The sequence below is a fragment of the Microcaecilia unicolor genome, chromosome 2 (assembly GCF_901765095.1).
Source record: "Microcaecilia unicolor chromosome 2, aMicUni1.1, whole genome shotgun sequence".
NCBI lineage: Eukaryota > Metazoa > Chordata > Amphibia > Gymnophiona > Siphonopidae > Microcaecilia > Microcaecilia unicolor.
Window position 1 is genome coordinate 167,861,181 of NC_044032.1, and position 20,949 is coordinate 167,882,129.

The 20,949-nt window shown below is 45.5% G+C and overlaps 1 protein-coding gene across 2 annotated transcripts in view; it reads left to right on the forward strand.

Moving 5' to 3' along the window:
- The window catches only part of EPB41L4A (erythrocyte membrane protein band 4.1 like 4A), a 564,380-nt gene that overhangs the window by 171,483 nt on the left and 371,948 nt on the right, over nt 1-20,949 (forward strand). For both annotated transcript variants that reach the window (XM_030193468.1, XM_030193469.1), the window contains exon 3: nt 18,785-18,836. In XM_030193468.1, the coding sequence (XP_030049328.1) occupies nt 18,785-18,836 (52 nt within the window). The remainder of the gene's footprint in view (nt 1-18,784; nt 18,837-20,949) is intronic.

Below are 20,949 nucleotides of genomic sequence, written 5' to 3' on the forward strand. Positions count from 1 at the left end.
GTGACTTGAGGAGAGGGCTAATATGAGCATAGCGACACTGGTGGAATATAAGTTGTGCAGCAGAATTTTGAACAGATTGAAGAGGAGAGAGATGGCTAAGTGGGAGACCTATGAGAAGCAAGTTGCAATAGTCTAAGCGAGAGGTGATAAGATTGTGGATATGGGGTCTGGTAGTGTACTCAGAAAGGAAAGGGCAAATTTTGGTGATATAGAGAAAGAAACAACAGGTTTTAGAAGTCTGCTGAATATGTGCAGAGAAGGAGAGAGAGAGGAGTCGAAGATGATTCCAAGGTTATGAGCTGATGAGACAGGGAGGATGAGAGTGTTATCCAAAGAAATAGAGAATGGGAGAAGAGGAGAGGTTGGTTTAGGGGAAAAGATAAGAAGCTCAGTCTTGGTCATGTTTAGTTTCAGATGGCAGTGAGACATCCAGGCAGCAATGTCAGACAGGCAGGCTGATACTTTGGGCTGGATTCCTGATGAGATTTCTGGTGTGGAGAAGTAGACCTGGGAGTCATCAGTGTAAAGGTGATAGTGAAAACCATGGGATGAGATTAGAGTTCCAAGGGAAGAAGTATAGATGGAGAAAAGACGAGGTCCCAGGACAGATTCCTGAGGTACACCAACTGATAGTGGGATAGAAGTGGAGGAGGTTCCACCAGAGTATACACTAAAAGTACGATGGGGGAGATAAGAAGAAAACCAGGAAAACACAGAGCCCTGAAGTCCAAGTGAGGACAGCATATCAAGGAGTAGGCTGTGATCAACATGGTCAAAAGCAGCAGATAGATCGAGAAGGATGAGGATAGAATAGAGACGTTTGGATCTGGCCAGGAACAGGTCACTGGATGCCTTAGCAAGTGCTGTTTCAGTTGAATGAAGAGAGCGAAAGCCAGATTGAAGTGGATCAAGAATTTCTTGAGATGAAAGGAACTCAAGACAACGGCTAAAACCAATAATCACTTCAAAAGCATCTCAATGCATCAATCCTGGGAATACAGTATAGATAATATCCTCAGTTCTTTCATTCTCAGTAAGCAATGCCAACACATCTAAACACAAAAGCAACATAGCCAATTCTTTCAGATAAAAGCACATGCTGGCAAGACAGTAGAACATTGAGCTTTGAAAAACAGAATAATCACTCAGTGTTCTAGCATTTTCTTATCTGAAAGAATTGGCGATGTTGCTTTTGTGTTTAGATGTGTTGGCATTGCTTACTGAGATTGAAAGAACAGAGGATATTATCCAGACTGTATTTCCAAGATCAACATATTGAGATACTTTTCAATTGATTATTGGTTTTGGCACCAAGTGTGAAACAGACATTTGTTCCTTATAAGTACATAAGTACATAAGTAGTGCCATACTGGGAAAGACCAAAGGTCCATCTAGCCCAGCATCCTGTCACCGACAGTGGCCAATCCAGGTCAAGGGCACCTGGCACGCTCTCCAAACGTAAAAACATTCCAGACAAGTTATACCTAAAAATGCGGAATTTTTCCAAGTCCATTTAATAGCGGTCTATGGACTTGTCCTTTAGGAATCTATCTAACCCCTTTTTAAACTCCGTCAAGCTAACCGCCCGTACCACGTTCTCCGGCAACGAATTCCAGAGTCTAATTACACGTTGGGTGAAGAAACATTTTCTCCGATTCGTTTTAAATTTACCACACTGTAGCTTCAACTCATGCCCTCTAGTCCTAGTATTTTTGGATAGCGTGAACAGTCGCTTCACATCCACCCGATCCATTCCACTCATTATTTTATACACTTCTATCATATCTCCCCTCAGCCGTCTCTTCTCCAAGCTGAAAAGCCCTAGCCTTCTCAGCCTCTCTTCATAGGAAAGTCGTCCCATCCCCACTATCATTTTCGTCGCCCTTCGCTGTACCTTTTCCAATTCTACTATATCTTTTTTGAGATACGGAGACCAGTACTGAACACAATACTCCAGGTGCGGTCGCACCATGGAGCGATACAACGGCATTATAACATCCGCACACCTGGACTCCATACCCTTCCTAATAACACCCAACATTCTATTCGCTTTCCTAGCCGCAGCAGCACACTGAGCAGAAGGTTTCAGCGTATCATCGACGACGACACCCAGATCCCTTTCTTGATCCGTAACTCCTAACGCGGAACCTTGCAAGACGTAGCTATAATTCGGGTTCCTCTTACCCACATGCATCACTTTGCACTTGTCAACATTGAACTTCATCTGCCACTTGCACGCCCATTCTCCCAGTCTCGCAAGGTCCTCCTGTAATCGTTCACATTCCTCCTGCGACTTGACGACCCTGAATAATTTTGTGTCATCGGCGAATTTAATTACCTCACTAGTTATTCCCATCTCTAGGTCATTTATAAATACATTAAAAAGCAACGGACCCAGCACAGACCCCTGCGGGACCCCACTAACTACCCTCCTCCACTGAGAATACTGGCCACGCAATCCTACTCTCTGCTTCCTATCTTTCAACCAGTTCTTAATCCATAATAATACCCTACCTCCGATTCCATGACTCTGCAATTTCTTCAGGAGTCTTTCGTGCGGCACTTTGTCAAACGCCTTCTGAAAATCCAGATATACAATATCAACCGGCTCCCCATTGTCCACATGTTTGCTTACCCCCTCAAAAAAATGCATTAGATTGGTGAGGCAAGACTTCCCTTCACTAAATCCGTGCTGACTTTGTCTCATCAGTCCATGTTTTTGTATATGCTCTGCAATTTTATTCTTAATAATAGCCTCCACCATCTTGCCCGGCACCGACGTCAGACTCACCGGTCTATAATTTCCCGGATCTCCTCTGGAACCCTTCTTAAAAATCGGAGTAACATTGGCTACCCTCCAGTCTTCCGGTACTACACTCGATTTTAGGGACAGATTGCATATTTCTAACAGTAGCTCCGCAAGTTCATTTTTTAGTTCTATTAATACTCTGGGATGAATACCATCAGGTCCCGGTGATTTACTACTCTTCAGCTTGCTGAACTGACCCATTACATCCTCCAAGGTTACAGAGAATTTGTTTAGTTTCTCCGACTCCCCCGCTTCAAATATTCTTTGAATATTCTCTGAAACACACAGATCAGCTTCAATAAGCTCAGGATGCTCTCTTAACTTTGATGGAAGATAGAACTATACACTTCTTTACCATGAGCTTAGTTCCTGTAATTGCCCCCTGTTACAGTCAAGTTTAGAAGCCTCAGTTTTCAGCTGAAATTATAGGGAATTCAGGAACTTAGAAGTAATGCAGTTAATTAGGCATATCATATTACAGACTGATATTACATCCTCTTTGAAAATTCTAAGAGTCTTAATTCATGATCTGTTAAGCTTTTACCTTATATTTCCTCTGTTATTTGGAAATATTTCTTTAAATTAAAATTGATCTGATCCATTAAATAATTCTTTGATCAAAAGGCACTATAGACATTACTTCATAATTTAGTTCTAGAACAATTAGACTACTGTAACATGGTTTTTGTACGTTTTCATTTGACAGACTTAAAGAGAATGTAACTAGTACAAAACACTGCAGCTAAAATGATTACAGGAGCAAAGCATTGTGGACATATTACACCATTGCTCAAACCTACCTGTAATGCCAAAAATTCATTATAAACTACTCACTATTGCCCATAGAGTATTTCATTCTAGTCTCTTCATTTTTATATGGGCTTCTTATACTTTATGCTCCATCACAACACAACGTTTTGGTGCTTCCATCTTTCTGACAAATTTGTTATGAAACATAGCATTCCTCCATTTTTTTCTGTTCTTGAACTGACCCTACTACTACTACTACTTAACATTTCTAGAGTGCTACTAGGGTTACGCAGCGCTGTACAATTTAACAAAGAGAGACAGTCCCTGCTCAAAGAGCTTACAATCTAATAGACAAGTGAACAGTCGGTCCGATAGGGGCAGTCAAATTGGGGCAGTCTGGATTCACTGAACGGTAAGGGTTAGGTGCTGAATGCAGCATTGAAGAGGTGGGCTTTAAGCAAAGACTTGAAGACAGGCAGGGAGGGGGCTTGGCGTAAGGGCTCAGGAAGGTTGTTCCAAGCATAGGGTGAGGCGAGGCAGAATGAGCGGAGCCTGGAGTTGGCGGTGGTGGAGAAGGGTACCGAGAGGAGGGATTTATCCTGTGAACGGAGGTTACGGGCAGGAATGTAAGGGGAGATGAGGGTAGAAAGATAGTGAGGGGCAGCAGACTGAGTGCATTTATAGGTAAGAAGGAGAAGCTTGAATTGAATGCGGTATCTGATCGGAAGCCAGTGAAGTGACCTGAGGAGAGGGGTGATATGAGTATATCGGTTCTGGCGGAATGTGAGATGTGCAGCAGAGTTCTGAACAGATTGAAGGGGGGATAGATGGCTAAGTGGGAGGCCGGTGAGGAGTAAGTTGCAGTAGTCCAGGCGAGAGGTAATGAGAGCATGGACGAGAGTTCGGGTGGTGTGTTCAGAGAGGAAAGGGCGAATTTTGCTGATGTTAAAGAGGAAGAAGTGACAGGTCTTGGCTATCTGCTGGATATGCGCAGAGAAGGAGCGAGAGGAGTCAAAGATAACTCCGAGGTTGCGGGCAGATGAGACGGGGAGGATGAGGGTGTTATCAACTGAGATAGAAAGTGGAGGAAGAGGAGAAGTGGGTTTTGGTGGAAAGACGATAAGCTCGGTCTTGGACATATTCAGTTTCAGGTGGTGGTTGGACATCCAGGCAGCAATGTCGGATAAGCAGGCCGATACCTTTGCCTAGGTCTCCGTGGTGATGTCTGGTGTGGAGAGATACAGTTGGGTGTCATCAGCATAGAGATGATACTGGAAACTACTGAACAATCTTCCCTTACCCCTACACCTTGAACTTTCATATACAAGGTGCAAGTCTTGATTGAAGACTTTTTTTTAATGAAAAAACTTATAATAATTGGTTTAGTGCCATGTGGTTCTGTGTCTGGTTATGGGTTATGGAGGGAGCTCTGTGAGGGCACAGTGAACCTTATCTTTGCTGTCTACGAAAATTCTAACTCTCATTCCACCATTACATTTGTAACTTTGTAAACTGCTTAGACAGCAGTGCCAATTAGCAGTATATCAAATTGAAATAAATTTGAACTTGAACTTAATTACACGTTGTGGTCCAAAATCTGCTTCAAATAGCCATGCGCAAGTAGTTATGAAAATTAATAGATTAGCTGCTAGCCTGATGTTAGGCAGCAGAGAGGAACTGATTCTCTTTTTGGTGACAGTGAGGCTTAGCTCCCTACGTGGCAGCAGGATCATGGCAGAGTGAGATGAAAGCTGAAGTATAGCTCTCCGGTTCATTTTCGAAAGTGATCGCCGGCCATCTTCCGACACAAATCGTAAGATGGCCGGCAATCTCCTGAAACCGGCCAAATCGGTATAATCGAAAGCCAATTTTAGCCGGCTTCAACTGCTTTCCGTCGTGAAGCCGGCGAAATTTCAAGGGGCGTGTCGGTAGGGTAGTGAAGGCGGGACAGGGGTATGCTCACGAGATGGCCGGCTTCGCCTGATAATGGAAAAAAAAGCCAGGCTTGACTAGCATTTCGCTGGCTTTACCTGGTCCCTTTTTTTTCATGACCAAACTTCAAAAAAGAGCCCCAAAAGACCATCGGAGGGAATCGGGGATGACCTCCCCTTACTCCCCCAGTGGTCACCAATCCCCTCCCACCCAAAAAAAAATCCAAGTGCTCGTCAGGGACGTCCTAAATCAAAAATATTTTTGCTCAGCTTTTTCAGTAGTACCAGTGGGATTTGAACCTGCCACCTCTGGATTACAAGATTGATGCTCAAACCACTTGGCCACAGCTCCACTTACTTGGATGTCCCTCCCTTTTGATTATGCCCCTTCAGGTGTCTCTCAGCCAATCACAAACAGGGGTCAATCTCAGCCACTCACAGACAGCTAAATGCGCTGTGATTGGCTGAGCGAGACCCCTGTCTGTGATTGGCTGAGAGACACCTTAAAGGGCATAATCAAAAGGGAGGGACATCCAAGTAAGTGGAGCTGTGGTCAAGTGGTTAGAGCACCGATCTTGTAATCCAGAGAGGTGGCTGTCCAAAAAAAAGTGCACGTCAGGGATGTCCTTTCACTCAAACAAAAAAAAAAAAGAACATCCCTGACAAGCACTTGGATTTTTTTTCCACTTTTTTGAAGCCAGCCATCTGTAAACCCGGCGATCTCAACATTTGACCTAAATGTTGAGATTTAGCCGGCCCCAACCGTATTATCGAAAGAAAAGATGGCCGACCATCTTTTTCGATAATACGGTTGGCACCGCCCCTTTGCGGAGCGGGCCCTGAAGATGGCCGGCCACATAGATGGCCGGCGCTGTTCGATTATGCCCCTCATTGCCTCTCAGGTTTCCAAGTTTATTAATGTCTCGCTATCCTACCCATTCTGAGTAGCTTACAATAAAACTAAGATAGAGTAAGATAGGAGGAAAGACAAAGTTAGTCTTATACCAGTGAAAAATAGTAAGTATAGCTGTGTATTGCAGAAATTCAACCCTCCATCTCACAGCCTTGACGGTATGAACCACGATTTTAAACTTTGCTTTACACCAGTGGCGTAGCTACGTGGGGCCTGAGGGGGCCGGGGCCCCCGCAGATTCACCACCGGACCCCCCTCCCGGCGAACCCGCCCCCGCCGCCGCCTACCTTTACTTTTGCTGGCGGGGGATCCCACTCCCCGCCAGCCGACGTCTTCTCAGTCCTCCCTGCTCTTCAATTTGTTTGCTGACGTCCTGACGTACAATGTGCAGGACGTCAGCAAACAAATTGAAGAGCAGGAAGCGACTGAGAAGAAGACGTCGGCTGGCGGGGAGTGGGATCCCCCGCCAGCAAAAGTAAAGTTAGGCTGCAGCGGCGGCGGGTTCGCGGCGGGAGGGGGGCGGCAATGTCGGCGGGGGAGGGGGGCGCCGCCGGGGGGAGGGCTAAAATGTGCCCCCTCCCCCCGGGCTCTGGACCCCTCCCCCACGGAAGGCTGGCTACGCCCCTGCTTTACACATCATTGGGAGCTGCTGCAGACATTTGAAGAGAGGCTCGGTTTGCTCAAAAATTTCTGCACTCAGCATTTCTTGTGAGTTGCAGGTACTGGTTCTTTAGAATCTTAGCGTAAGGCAAGTTGCAACAAACCAGAAGAGAAATCACGTAGACTTGGATGACAGTAGAAAATCAGGTTCATCAAGGAAGGGATGGAGGTGACATAGCTGAAAAAGCTATCCAAAATACTGTTGGGACCTGAGCTTCACTAGTGGTCTGTCCAGTATCAGGCTTATTTTCGAAAGAGAAAGGTGCCCATCTTCCGACACAAATCGGGAGATGGGCGTCCTTCTCTGAGGGTCGCCCAAATCGGCATAATCGAAAGCCGATTTTGGGCATCCTCAACTGCTGTCCGTTGCGGGGATGACCAAAGTTCACAGGGGCGTGTCAGCAGCGTAGCGAAGGTGGGACTGGGGCATGCTTAAGAGCAGGGCCGGTCTTAGCAAGTGCGGGGCCCTATGCAGACCAATTTGGTGGGGCCCCACCCTAGCCCCGCCCCCTAGCTCCGCCCCCTCCCTAGCTCCAGGGCCGGCCACCCCTCCCTCCAAGCTCCCAGACCGCTCCCTCCAAGCTCCAAGGCCCCCAGCTCCAGGGCCTCCCTCCCTCCCAGCTCCAGGGCCCCCCTCCCTCCCTCCCAGTCATTTTTTAACATCCCCCTCCAAAATCCAGTACTAGGTATGCCGAGAATACAAAACACTCAGGACCTATAGAGCAATTCTACCATACCATAAGCAGTCATTTCTACTAAATCACACAAAGAAAAGGAAAACATCTTAAAACACTACAGTGAGCACTAGAGCATCAATTCACCTATTGTAAAATGAAACCAGACAGAATAGTACAGATCGTCGTCGATCCTGCACAGTCAATGCCAAGTGAAAGCCATGTCTTTTTCACAAACACAGATACACCCTAATCCACTATAGAATAAGTAGTAATATTAAAACTTTCTATTTAGACAAAAATTAAACTGAACCCCCAAGATGCCAGACTCTGCATACAATGCAACACCACAGAAACAGAAAATGTCCCCTAGTACTGTGCAAAATATAAAGACAGCAGATGTAAATTTGAAAAAAAACCTAACAAATACCAATCACCACTTTACAAATTAACAAATAGAAATAAAACAAATATAGAAAATAAAATAATACCATTTTATTGGACTAATAGACTTAGCTTTCAGAGGCCAAAACATCCTTCCTCAGGTCAATATAGTATAGTACTGTTACAGTATCCTATCCTGACCTGAGGAAGGGGGTTTTGTTCTCCAAAAGTTAGACAAAATGTATTAAAATTAGTCCAATCAAAAGATTACCTTGTTTACATGTTCTATATTATAAACATTTATTAACACATCTACAATACTACTTTATCCTAAAGCAAAAAAATAAAAAAAATATATTTTATTTACAGTTTGTTGTCTCAGGTTTCTCCTTTCCTCATCTTCTTTTCACTGTCTTCCTTCCATCCAGCACCTGTCTTCGGTCTCTCTCTGCCATCCAGTGTCTGCCCTCTCTGCTGTCCCCTCCATCCAATGTCTGCCCTCTCTCCCTGTGCCTTTCATCCACATCTGCCCTCTATCTCTGCCCCTTCCATGATCCATCCACCATCTGCCCCTGTCTGCCCTCTCTCTCCCCTTTCTATCCCTTCCATCCACTGTCTGCCCTCTCTCTCTCTGCCCCTTCAATCCACCATTTGCCCTCCCTTTGCCATCCATCCAGGGTTTGCCCTCCCTCTCGCTCCCCCATCCAGGATCTGCCCCTCTCTCCGCCCCTTTTTTTCAGCCCCCAGTTCCAGCCCCACTATCCCACCAGTCCCGAGCTTCAGCCCCCCAGCCACTTCTCCCTGTCCCCTTTTCAGCCCCCAGTCCCCAGTTTCAGCCTCCAGTCCCAGTGCTAGCCCCCTTATCCCACCTACCCTCCTTTTCAGCCCCCAGTTCCAGCCCCCTTCATCCACATGCCTTGTATTAGGGCCCCCTTTTCAGAACCATTCTCCCACCTGACCCACGCATGCCCCATTTTCCAACCAGCCCCAGGCCCCATATGGCCCCTTCTCAGACCCCAGTGACAGTCCCCTTCTCCCATCCAAGAACCCCAGTCCCCTCCCCTCCACACCCCTCCCCACCCGTCCCCTTCAACCATCCAAGAACCCCCTCCCCGCCCCCTTCTCCCATCCATGAATACCCCTCCCACCTCAGTCCCCATATCCCATTCAAGAACCCCAGTCCCCTCCCCACCTGTCCTCTTCTCCCATCCGAGAATCCCCTCCCCAACCCCAGTCCCCTTCAACCATCCAATAACCCCCTCCCCACCCCCTTCTCCCATCCGTGAATACCCCTCCCACCTCAGTCCCCTTATCACATTCAAGAACCCCAGTCCCCTCCCCACCTGTCCTCTTCTCCCATCCGAGAATCCCCTCCCCAACCCCAGTCCCCTTCAACCATCCAATAACCCCCTCCCCACCCCCTTCTCCCATCCGTGAATACCCCTCCCACCTCAGTCCCCTTATCCCATTCAAGAACCCCAATCCCCTCCCCACCTGTCCTCTTCTCCCATCCGAGAATCCCCTCCCCAACCCCACCCCCTTCTCCCATCCATGATCCCCCTCTCCACCTCCCCATTTGAGAACCCCCACCCTTCTCACATCTGAGTCCCTCCCCGCCTTTAAAAAAACAATTTGGAAGCGTCGGAGAGACAGTGACAGGCAGCACTTCGGTCTGCCCTGCTACTAAAAATCTCTCCGATGTTGTTCGGGCCTTCCCCACATTGAGTCCCGCCCGCCCTCGCGGTAATTGGAAGTTACCTCAGAGGAGGGCGGGACTCAATGTGGGAGGCCCAATGACGTCCAACAGATTTTAGTAGGAGGGCGGGCAGACGAGAGGCACTGCCTGTCACTGTCTTCGGCGCTGCCAAATTGCGTTTTTAAAGGCAGGAGTGACAGGAGCACCCCCCCCCCCCGCTGACATTGGGGGGGGCGGACCGCCCCACCACGCCGCTGTCGCCGCCACCGCCGCGCATCGGATTCGTTGGGAGGGAGGGAGGACGGAAGGACGGACTGGAGCTCAGGCGGGCGGGGCGACCTGAGGCGCGCGGGGCCCCATGCAACCGCCTCGGTCGCCTCGCCTTAAGACCGGCCCTGCTTAAGAGATGGGCATCCTCGGCCGATAATGGAAAAAAGAAAGGCGTCCCTGACGAGTACTTGGGCGACTTTACTTGTACATAAGTACATAAGTAGTGCCATACTGGGAAAGACCAAAGGTCCATCTAGCCCAGCATCCTGTCACCGACAGTGGCCAATCCAGGTCAAGGGCACCTGGCACGCTCCCCAAACGTAAAAACATTCCAGACAAGTTATACCTAAAAATGAGGAATTTTTCCAGTCCATTTAATAGCGGTCTATGGACTTGTCCTTTAGGAATCTATCTAACCCCTTTTTAAACTCCGTCAAGCTAACCGCCCGTACCACGTTCTCCGGCAATGAATTCCAGAGTCTAATTACACGTTGGGTGAAGAAAAATTTTCTCCGATTCGTTTTAAATTTACCACACTGTAGCTTCAACTCATGCCCTCTAGTCCTAGTATTTTTGGATAGCGTGAACAGTCGCTTCACATCCACCCGATCCATTCCACTCATTATTTTATACACTTCTATCATATCTCCCCTCAGCCGTCTCTTCTCCAAGCTGAAAAGCCCTAGCCTTCTCAGCCTCTCTTCATAGGAAAGTCGTCCCATCCCCACTATCATTTTCGTCGCCCTTCGCTGTACCTTTTCCAATTCTACTATATCTTTTTTGAGATACGGAGACCAGTACTGAACACAATACTCCAGGTGCGGTCGCACCATGGAGCGATACAACGGCATTATAACATCCGCACACCTGGACTCCATACCCTTCCTAATAACACCCAACATTCTATTCGCTTTTCTAGCCGCAGCAGCACACTGAGCAGAAGGTTTCAGCGTATCATCGACGACGACACCCAGATCCCTTTCTTGATCCGTAACTCCTAACGCGGAACCTTGCAAGACGTAGCTATAATTCGGGTTCCTCTTACCCACATGCATCACTTTGCACTTGTCAACATTGAACTTCATCTGCCACTTGCACGCCCATTCTCCCAGTCTCGCAAGGTCCTCCTGTAATCGTTCACATTCCTCCTGCGACTTGACGACCCTGAATAATTTTGTGTCATCGGCGAATTTAATTACCTCACTAGTTATTCCCATCTCTAGGTCATTTATAAATACATTAAAAAGCAACGGACCCAGCACAGACCCCTGCGGGACCCCACTAACTACCCTCCTCCACTGAGAATACTGGCCACGCAATCCTACTCTCTGCTTCCTATCTTTCAACCAGTTCTTAATCCATAATAATACCCTACCTCCGATTCCATGACTCTGCAATTTCTTCAGGAGTCTTTCGTGCGGCACTTTGTCAAACGCCTTCTGAAAATCCAGATATACAATATCAACCGGCTCCCCATTGTCCACATGTTTGCTTACCCCCTCAAAAAAATGCATTAGATTGGTGAGGCAAGACTTCCCTTCACTAAATCCGTGCTGACTTTGTCTGGTCCATTTTTTTCTTTCGACCAAGCCTCAAAAAGGTGCCCAAACTGACCAGATGACCACCGGAGGGAATTGGAGATGACCTCCCCTTACTCCCCTAGTGGTCACCAACCCCCTCCCACCCTAAAAAAAAAACTTTAAAAAAGTTTTTGCTAGCCTCTATGCCAGCCTCAAATGTCAGCAGTATGCAGGTTCCTGGAGCAGTTTTAGTGGGTACTGCAGTGCACTTCAGGCAGGCAGACCCAGGCCCATCCCCCCTACCTGTTAGACTTGTGGTGGTAAATGTGAGCCCTTCAAAACCCACCAGCAGCCCACTGTACCCACATGTAGGTGCCCCCCTTCACCCCTTAGGGCTATGGTAGTGGTGTACAGTTGTGGGGGGGGGGGGGGGGGTTGGGGGCTCAGCACACAAGATAAGGGAGCTATGCACCTGGGAGCAATTTCTGAAGTCCACTGAAGTGCCCCGTAGGGTGCCTGGTTGGTGTCTTGGCATGTGAGGGGGACCAGTGCACTACGAATGCTGGCTCCTCCCACAACCAAATGGCTTGGATTTGGTTGTTTCTGAGATGGGTGTCCTCGGTTTCCATTATCACCGAAAACTGGGGATGACCATCTCTACGGACGACTATCTCTACGGTCGACCTAAATGTTGAGGATTGGGCGTCCCCGACCATATTATCGAAACAAAAGAGGGACGCCCATCTTGTTTTGATAATACGGGTTTCCCCGCCCCTTCACGGAGCCGTCCTGCGAGGACGGCTCCAGGAAAACTTGGGAGCCCCGTTCGATTATGCCCCTCCGTGTATCCCAGATTATGAACCTGACAGCTGGAGGGAAGAGCTGCCTTTTGAGAATCACAGAGTTCAAATATTTTTTTTTTGTAAACCTTGTTCATTGTTTTGAGTTGTGATCCGCCTAGGATTGCAGAGATAGGTAGACGATAAGTGCATTAAATGAAGTGAATAGTTCTGTCTTTTGTGGGTGTTACCTCAATTTATTTTGGCACAGCCAGTTGGAAATGTTTCCCTGGCATTCATTCAGATTAGTAATCATTTTATCAGAGTCTGTACTAAGAGGGCACTGTAGCTGAATATAGTCAACATATTAGTAGTAGATGATAGGAGTCTATCGGAAGGGGGGAGGGGCATGTACAGTAAATACTGAACCATCCCAAAGAGTGAGGTTTTTAGAGATGGTGCATCCCAGGGTATAAATCTAGTAAGATTTAAGTTTAGTAGTGAGGGCCAGCATGATCCACTATGCAAACCATGCACCTGGCTGCACAGGGTAGCAGTCTTGGGAGGGTAGCATGGTTGGCACAATAAATTGGTGAAGCCTAGGCTTGGTGACGCAGCAGGTGGCAGACAGGCTGAAAAGTAAAAAGCAGCATGGGTCATTGAATCTGATTGAAGCTGCTTATTGGCCTCCTGGTATACAATAGTCCTGGCCCTCATCATAACAAATAACAAATTTTGTTTTCTCATTACTCAGGTATAAGCTAGGTAACCACCTAGGTGATACATATTAACCCCAGGTTACAGATATTTCTGTTTTGTCTCTCTCCTCTCCCACCCTCCCCACAGACTACAAAAGGAAAAAAGAATCTTAGAGCAGGGATTTTTGCTTGTCTGCCTGATAGTTAAAATTTTTTTAAGTACTAATTAGAAGCAATTGTGAGGGGCAATCAGTAGGGGCGGGGTGGGGGGGCAGACCTTAAATGGAGTATTGTTTTTGTGTGAGAGCAATGGGGATAGCTGTGTTTACCTCAGTGCGGCTGGAGCCGGTGTGCCACTAGTGCTGCCAACTCCTACTACCTTGTATGTGTTGAAGCAGTGACCATTTCAGAACTGGGAGGAGAGCCTGAGTCTCCTGAGCCAGTGCCATTCGGCTTTCTCAGGATTTGAGCCGGCTTCTGTTTCCACTGCACTGACTGTGATAGAGCTGATTTTTTGGCAGGAATGGTGGCCATTTTGCCACTGGACCACCAAAATTCTGTGTGACCTTTGGGGGTGCAAGGACATTTGGATTTGACGGCTGGTGAGATACTCTTCCTCCCTTTGGAGGGGGCCCAAGAGTGGCTGTGACAAGCTCCTCAGAGGAACCCAGGACCACATGTGTAACAGGCCCTCACAAACTGTTTGAGGAGGGTGCTTGTGGAGTTTAGGTGTTGGGCTCCTTATTAGTCAGGGGCAACTTTGGAGGTACTGCATGCACTGGGGGCTCAAGGACACTCCAGGGCATCAAACTGTGGAAGCAAACAAGCCAGGCTTCCAAGTACAGGCCTTAATCCTGCCTTCGTTCTCAGTTTAGGAAATGTGAGGGGACGATGGACTTGGAGGAGGAAGGCTCTCTCCTGGGAGCTGGAGAGAGCTCTGAGGACGACAGTGATTCTCCAGTAATTAGATTGTTTCACATAGAAGAACCACCTCTCCTGATTAACTAAGAGGCATATTTTCAAAGCACTTAGCCTTCCAAATGGAACTTTGGAAGGTTAAGTGCTTTGAAAATGTGCCTCTAAGTGATATTAGCTTTCTGTATCTCAGTGGTGATGTAGGAGGCCAAAGATGGGGACCCCATCTTCAAAGGGCTGAGTGGGCCCTCCAAGGCCTTTCTGTTCTCTCTGTCTCACTCAGAGATGGTTCATGTTGAATAGGAGGCACTGAAGAGATTCTGTGGGGTGCCAAACTCATGGATAGGGTTTACCCCCTCTCTTGAAGATCTGTATAAGTTTGTCTCCCTAAGGTAGATGCCTTTGTGATGGCTGTAACAAAGGAGACTTTATCTTGGTGGTCATTGATTCAGGAAATTAGAGTTGCTCCTCAAGAAGGTGTTCAGAGCATCAAGTGGAGGAGTGGCCTAGTGGTTAAAGCACTGGTCTTGATATCCAGAGGTACCTAGTTCAAATCCCACTACTGCTCCTTGTGGTTTTGGGCAAGTCACTTAACCCTCCATTGCCTTAGGTACAAACTTAGATTGTAAGCCCTCCAGGAACAGGGAAATACCCAGTGTACCTGAATGTAACACACACTGAGCTACTACTGAAAAGCTGTGAGCAAAATCAAAAACATTTGGTGCTTGGGGGGAGATTCTATATATGGTGCCTTAAAAAATCAGTGCCAACTAAGCATGTTCTATAATCGGTACTTAAATTTAGGCACCGATTATAGAATATTCTTAGTTGATATTTCAGCACCTACGTGTATCCATTTACACCAGCGAAAACATGGTGTAAATCCCAGCATGTAGATTTAGGCGCACTGGGCCATATTCTATAACTAGGCACATACGTTTTGAACTTTATTAATTTTAAACAATACAATATTTGTAGAAACATACATCTGCATATATTATTGAAATAATAAAAAAAATAATAATAAAAAATGTGACAGTGGGTTGGTAAAAATAAAGTAGAACAGCATATACTATACATTTTGGAATGCACATGAAACGATCATTTCCCCGCCCATAACTATGCACTTTCTGCCTTTGCATGTTAGAAGTTTGGCGCATTTCTATACAGAATACACTTAACAACTTGTGTGCCTAAATTCTAGTCAGTGCCAATTAGTGCTCATTAGCTTGTTAAGCTGTTAAGTTACACGCATTGTTATAGAATCGGCGCGGATCCCTATGCACGCTTTATAGAATCCAGGGGTGGAGGTCCAAGCTTCGGTCTATAGTAATTATGTAGATTTTTGCAGATGACACCAAAATTTGCAACAGAGTGGACACTCTGGAGAGAGTGGACAACCTGTGATGTGATCTGGTTTGCCAGTCAAAGTTGAATGTGAAGAAATGCAGAGTGATATTCTTGGGGTGTAAAAATCTAAAGGAGCTCTATGTACTAGGGGGTGAGAAGCAAATATTCTCATGGACTGGGAGAAGGACTTTGGGGTGACGGTGTCTGAGGATCTCAACCTGAAACAATGTGACAAGACAGTGGCCATGACCAGAGGATGTTAAGTACATAGTGAGATGTGTAACCAGCAGAAAAAAGGAGGTGTTAATACCCCTGTACAAGTCATTTATGAGGCCCCACTTGGAGTATTATGTTCAATTTTGGAGGCCATATCTTGCTAAGGACATAAAACGTCTTGAAGCAGTTCAGAGGTAAGCAAGAGAAATGGTATGGCGTTTGTACCAAAGATGAGAAGAGACTTGTAGACTTTAATATGTATACCCTAGAGGAAAGGAGGGATAAGGAAGATTGATACAGACAAATATTTGAGCAGTATTACTATACAAACACATTTTTTCCCGAGTCTGTACTAGAAATTGTAAACTGTGTAATCACCTCAGGGATTACTTGCTGTATATCAAATGTTGAAAATAAATAAAAAATAAAATAAATGGAGAAGCATTAGAACTAGAAGACTTGAATTGAGGTTGCAGGATGGCAGACTACAGAGTAACAGGCACAGCAAACAGGAAGAACTTCTACAATGAAACAGCACAAGCAGAAGGGGCCAAAGGACGATTCAACACAGGAAATGGTGATTAACACTGCTTTAGTCACTGCTTGAAAGGGGGGACCTGACACGGTCCATGTTTCAGCGGTACAAACCACCTGCTTCAGGGGTCACAATGGCCTGTATGATTTAACCAGCAGGAATCTCTTCTACCTCATTAAATAGTGTTGAATATCAGGCCTGTAAATTTTTGAACTACAAAACTTTGGGTTTTTATTGTGGTAAAATTACTTTTTATATAAATAAATGATTGGCGGCTGCCCAAAGTCTTTGCTTAAAGCACCATACTTGAGATTACTTTAGTTTGTGAAGAATTAAATAATAAAACACTTGGGGCCCTATTAACTAAGGAGCGCTAGCATTTTTAGCATGTTACAACCATATAGACCACTGGTTCCCAAACCTGGTTCTGGAGGCACCCCAGCCAGTCAGGTTTTCAGGATATCCACAATGAATATTCATGAGATAGATTTGCATGCAGTGGAGGCATGTGGTAGCCGGGCGGTAGTTCCAATTTGGCGCACGTTGGACGTGCATAGGTGCCTACACCAGTGGTGTAGCTACGTGAGGCCAGGGGGGCCAGGGCCCCCGTAGATTTCGCCCTGGACCCCCCTGCCAATGACCTGCCCGACCCCCCCCTCCCGCTGTCAACCCGCCGTCGCCTGCCTTTGCTGGTGGGGGACCCCAACCCCCGCCAGCAAAGGTAGGCGGCGGCGGGAGGGGGGCTCGAGAGGGTCAGCGGCAGGGGAGGCAAAGTCGGCAATGGCGGGAGGGGCAAAGTCGGTTATGGCGGGCGGGGGTCGGTGGCGCCAGGGGGAGGCTAAAATGTGTCCCCTCACCTCGGGCTCTGGACCCCCTCCCGCCGAAGTCTGGCCAATGCGCCTTAGTAAAAGGGCCCATGTATGAAGTAGTGGCCAAAACATGTAGGCTTGTTGATATCTATGTTCTAATTGGAAGGAAATCTGTTTTTGTTAGGTGTATGATTTCTCACAGCTCAGTTGTTACAGAAGTCATAGTAATGGTAAAGTTATCTTTCTATCAGTTTTTTTTAACCTTCTGCAACATAATTTGACTTTTAATGAAATTTGTGAAAATTCCCTTAAAATACCTAAAACAAAATTGTAAACTTCCAGGAGAAATTAATAATGTGTGTAATAAATGGAAAACCATAATCAGGTAGCAAGTTCAAGTCCACTTGTATTTGTAAAGACAAAAATGGCAGAAACAGTATCTGACCTTTCTTGCTAATATTGCTGTTTTGTAATTCACACTTTTTGAATCTAAATTCACCTATGCTACAAGGAATGGTTATGCACATACTGCAGCAGGACATGTTTATCCACTCTTACTTTAGCTGAGATAACATTTAGGGGACCTTTTTCTAAGCCGCGACAAAAAATGGCCTGTGGTAGTGCGAGCGTGTCTTTTGGACACACTGGGCCAGTTTTTACCACGTCCTGGAAAAAGGGCCTTTTTTAAGGGGCTGGAAAATGGACGTGCTGGAAAATAAAAACCAGCGCACATCCATTTTCTGCCTTAGACCTTACTGCCACTCCTTGACTTAGTGGTAAGGTCTCACACGCTACTCAGGCGGTAGGCATGCAGCATGCATCCACTGCCGTTTACTGCCAGTTAAGTGCCACGCGGTAGAAAACAGAAAATATTTTCTACCACGTGTTTTTGATGCACGCCAAATGTAGAATTATTGCCTGGGGCACGCGGTAGCTGGGTGGTAATGCTGATTTCGCATGCACTGGATGTGCGTAGTCCCTTACACGCCTTTGTAAAAAGGCTCCTAAATCATCTCTCTGACCTCATGTGGAACTTTCTTTAAATTAGTCTCCTTATTTTCTAACTCCTCTTACTCTCTTACCTATCTATGTTCCATCTTTGCTTTACGCTTCACTATCCATTAAAATGTTCTATTACATATTGTGTTGACATTGTAAGTAGTATACTATGCTATATTTTGTATTGTTATTTGAATATTTTTTACAGCTGTAATTGTCTGTTGCTCATATTTGATTTATTCTTACTGTACACCACCTTGAGTGAATTCCTCCAAAAAGGCAGTAAATAAATCCTAATAAATAAATGCACAGTACTTGTAGTCCGCCAACTCCCAATCATAGATTTAAAGCGGATAACACAAGTATTAACTATTACACAATGATGAAGAGAAACGGATTCCAGAAAAAATGATCACTAAAGCAAACATTTTTTTTAAACAGATAAGCTTTCAATTGTTTTCGAAACAATAAGAAAAAAATTAATCTTTCTAATATAAACTGCGAGTGAACACCACGTAGAAATTGCCTGATAAGAATGACTCCGATAAAGATTTCTTAAATCTTACTTTTACAAATGAGGGAAAATAAAGAAAGTATGAATCTATGGCATGTAATAAAGTAGGAGATAAGGGAAATGAAATTAAAGAAAATAAATATTGTGGTCATTTACAGCAGCAAATCTTATATATCCATCATGCAAGCTTAAAAATAATTTGGGGTTCTAATGGGCAGCCAATGAAATTTAATCAGTGTAGGTGTAACATGATCAAGTCTCTTCTGCCCCATAATCATCTTAGCTTCCTAAACGTTAATTTTTATCCACCTAATAAAGCACTTAATTTCATCCACTAACTTTTTTTTTGTTTGTCTTTGCAGTATTGGTTGGATCCCGCAAAAACTATTTCGGAGCATAAAGACTTGACAAACAGTATGTACTTCAACCTTACTTTCCATGGCAATGTGATAGGGAGAGGCAGGAGGTACACATCGGGTGTGAAGCAAACTGATTTTGAAGGGGTTAAAGTTACATATGTCTCAGTATGGATAAGCCACTGAATTCAGCAATTTGTAATTTGACAAATATTGTGCAGATTTAATCTTGCCCTTAATATATTTTGTTACTTTTTAGAAATCAGAGCCTAATCTGTATAATAGATGATAATTAGTACACTGGTTAAAGCTTATTGTGTGCATGGTTTCCAGGAATACATGTTAAACTGCTTACCATAATACTATATATTCACATATTTTTAATCACATCATAGTGGAAATGTTTTGAGAAATGTGCTACATGACTCTGATGGAGTCAGTTCAATGGCGATGGGCTCCCTAGGCAAAACTTCAGCCTTACAACTCCCTACAGTAAGCTTCCAGATCCCTTAGCTTGCAGCCCTCCCCCCCCCCCTAAGATTTTGGTAATTAAACTCCTCACACAAACATCCTATAGAAATGCAGGTTAAAGTGTGTGCTGATGGTTCTTAGAATTTGTGTGACTATCAGGACCTGTTGTTTGCTTGGACTGCAGCTTCTGTTTTCTGCCCCCAAGAAGCTGCTGCACTAGGCAACTACCTACTCTTGCCTAATGGCTGAGCCAGCCTTGAGCTCTGATTACTTTTTCCCACATTTTGACATAGAATAAGCTGTGGTAGAGGCGGTTAGCTTGGCAGGGTTTAAAAAAGGTTTGGACGGCTTCGTAAAGGAAAAGTCCATAGACCATTATTAAAATGGACTTGGGGGAAAATTCACTGCTTATTTCTGAGATAAGCAGCATAAAATGGTTTGCACTTTTTTGGGATCTTGGCAGGTATTTGTGACCTGGATTGGCCACTATTGGAAACATGATGCTGGGCTTGATGGACCTTTGGTCTGTGCCAGTATGGCAATACTTATGTTAAGGCAGAATGAAAATGTTTTTTTTGGCTCAGTTTTGTTTTCTGACTCAGTATATCAGTGGTTTCCAAACTTGTCCTTGGGGCTTCTCAGCCAGTCAGGTTTTCAGAATATCCACAATGAGTATTCATGAGAGAGATTTGCCTCCACTGCGTGCAAATCTCTAATAAATATTTGTTGTGGATATCCTAAAAAACAGACTGGCTGGGAAGCCCCCAGGGCAGGATTGGGAACCACTACAGTAGACTTTTGCTGTTCCTTTGGCTTTGCAGCTTAATTAGAACCTGCTCCACTAGAACTACAGTGCCCCAAATATAATACTCCAAAGTTGTGAATGTATTTTGGGTGGCTTGGCAGTTTCCCCCTGCCCCTTTGGGCTTTCAGTTCAGTCAGGATTAGGGCTGGGATCTGGTACCAAAGGCTTCATTTACAACTGCTCTTGGGGCTTTATCACTCTGTTTTATATTTCTTCCCAACTCATTTTGCCTAGTCACTGAACTAATAGATCAGAGCTGGAGGTTATGCACTTGGCTTTTGGAATCTTGCAGTCCTGGGCCTTAAATCTGGCCTAGGATCTGCCATTGTGTCCTAACTGGGACTCCTCCATTCAGGAGCTGTGGACACTCAGTGAACAGAAGACTTGACGTGAAAATTGAGTCCATCTCCTCAGCCTAAATTGTCAGGGCAGTCCTAACTTCCAGTATTTTTTCCTCCATTATTATTCCCATTCTTTCCTTCCTCTCTAAATCACTCGGCACTATGATAATCTTAGTAGAGGCCATGAGCCCTGGAACCTTATAGAACTTTATAGAATCTTCTACAAAGCAAATCAAGTTTTTGAGGATACTTATTGTCAAAATCAACTAAAAAATATCATCCTCTTCCCACGAATACTTATGAAGATGAGACTCCCAATAAACTTGCATAGTAACATAGTAACATAGTAGATGATGGCAGAAAAAGACCTGCACGGTCCATCTAGTCTGCCCAACAAGATAAACTCGTATGTGCTACTTCTTGTGTATACCTTACCTTGATTTGTATCTGCCATTTTCAGGACACAGACTGTAGAAGTCTTGCCCAGAACTAGCCCCACCAGCCAAACACCAGCCCCGCCTCCCAATCTCGGCTATGCTTCTGAGGATCCATTA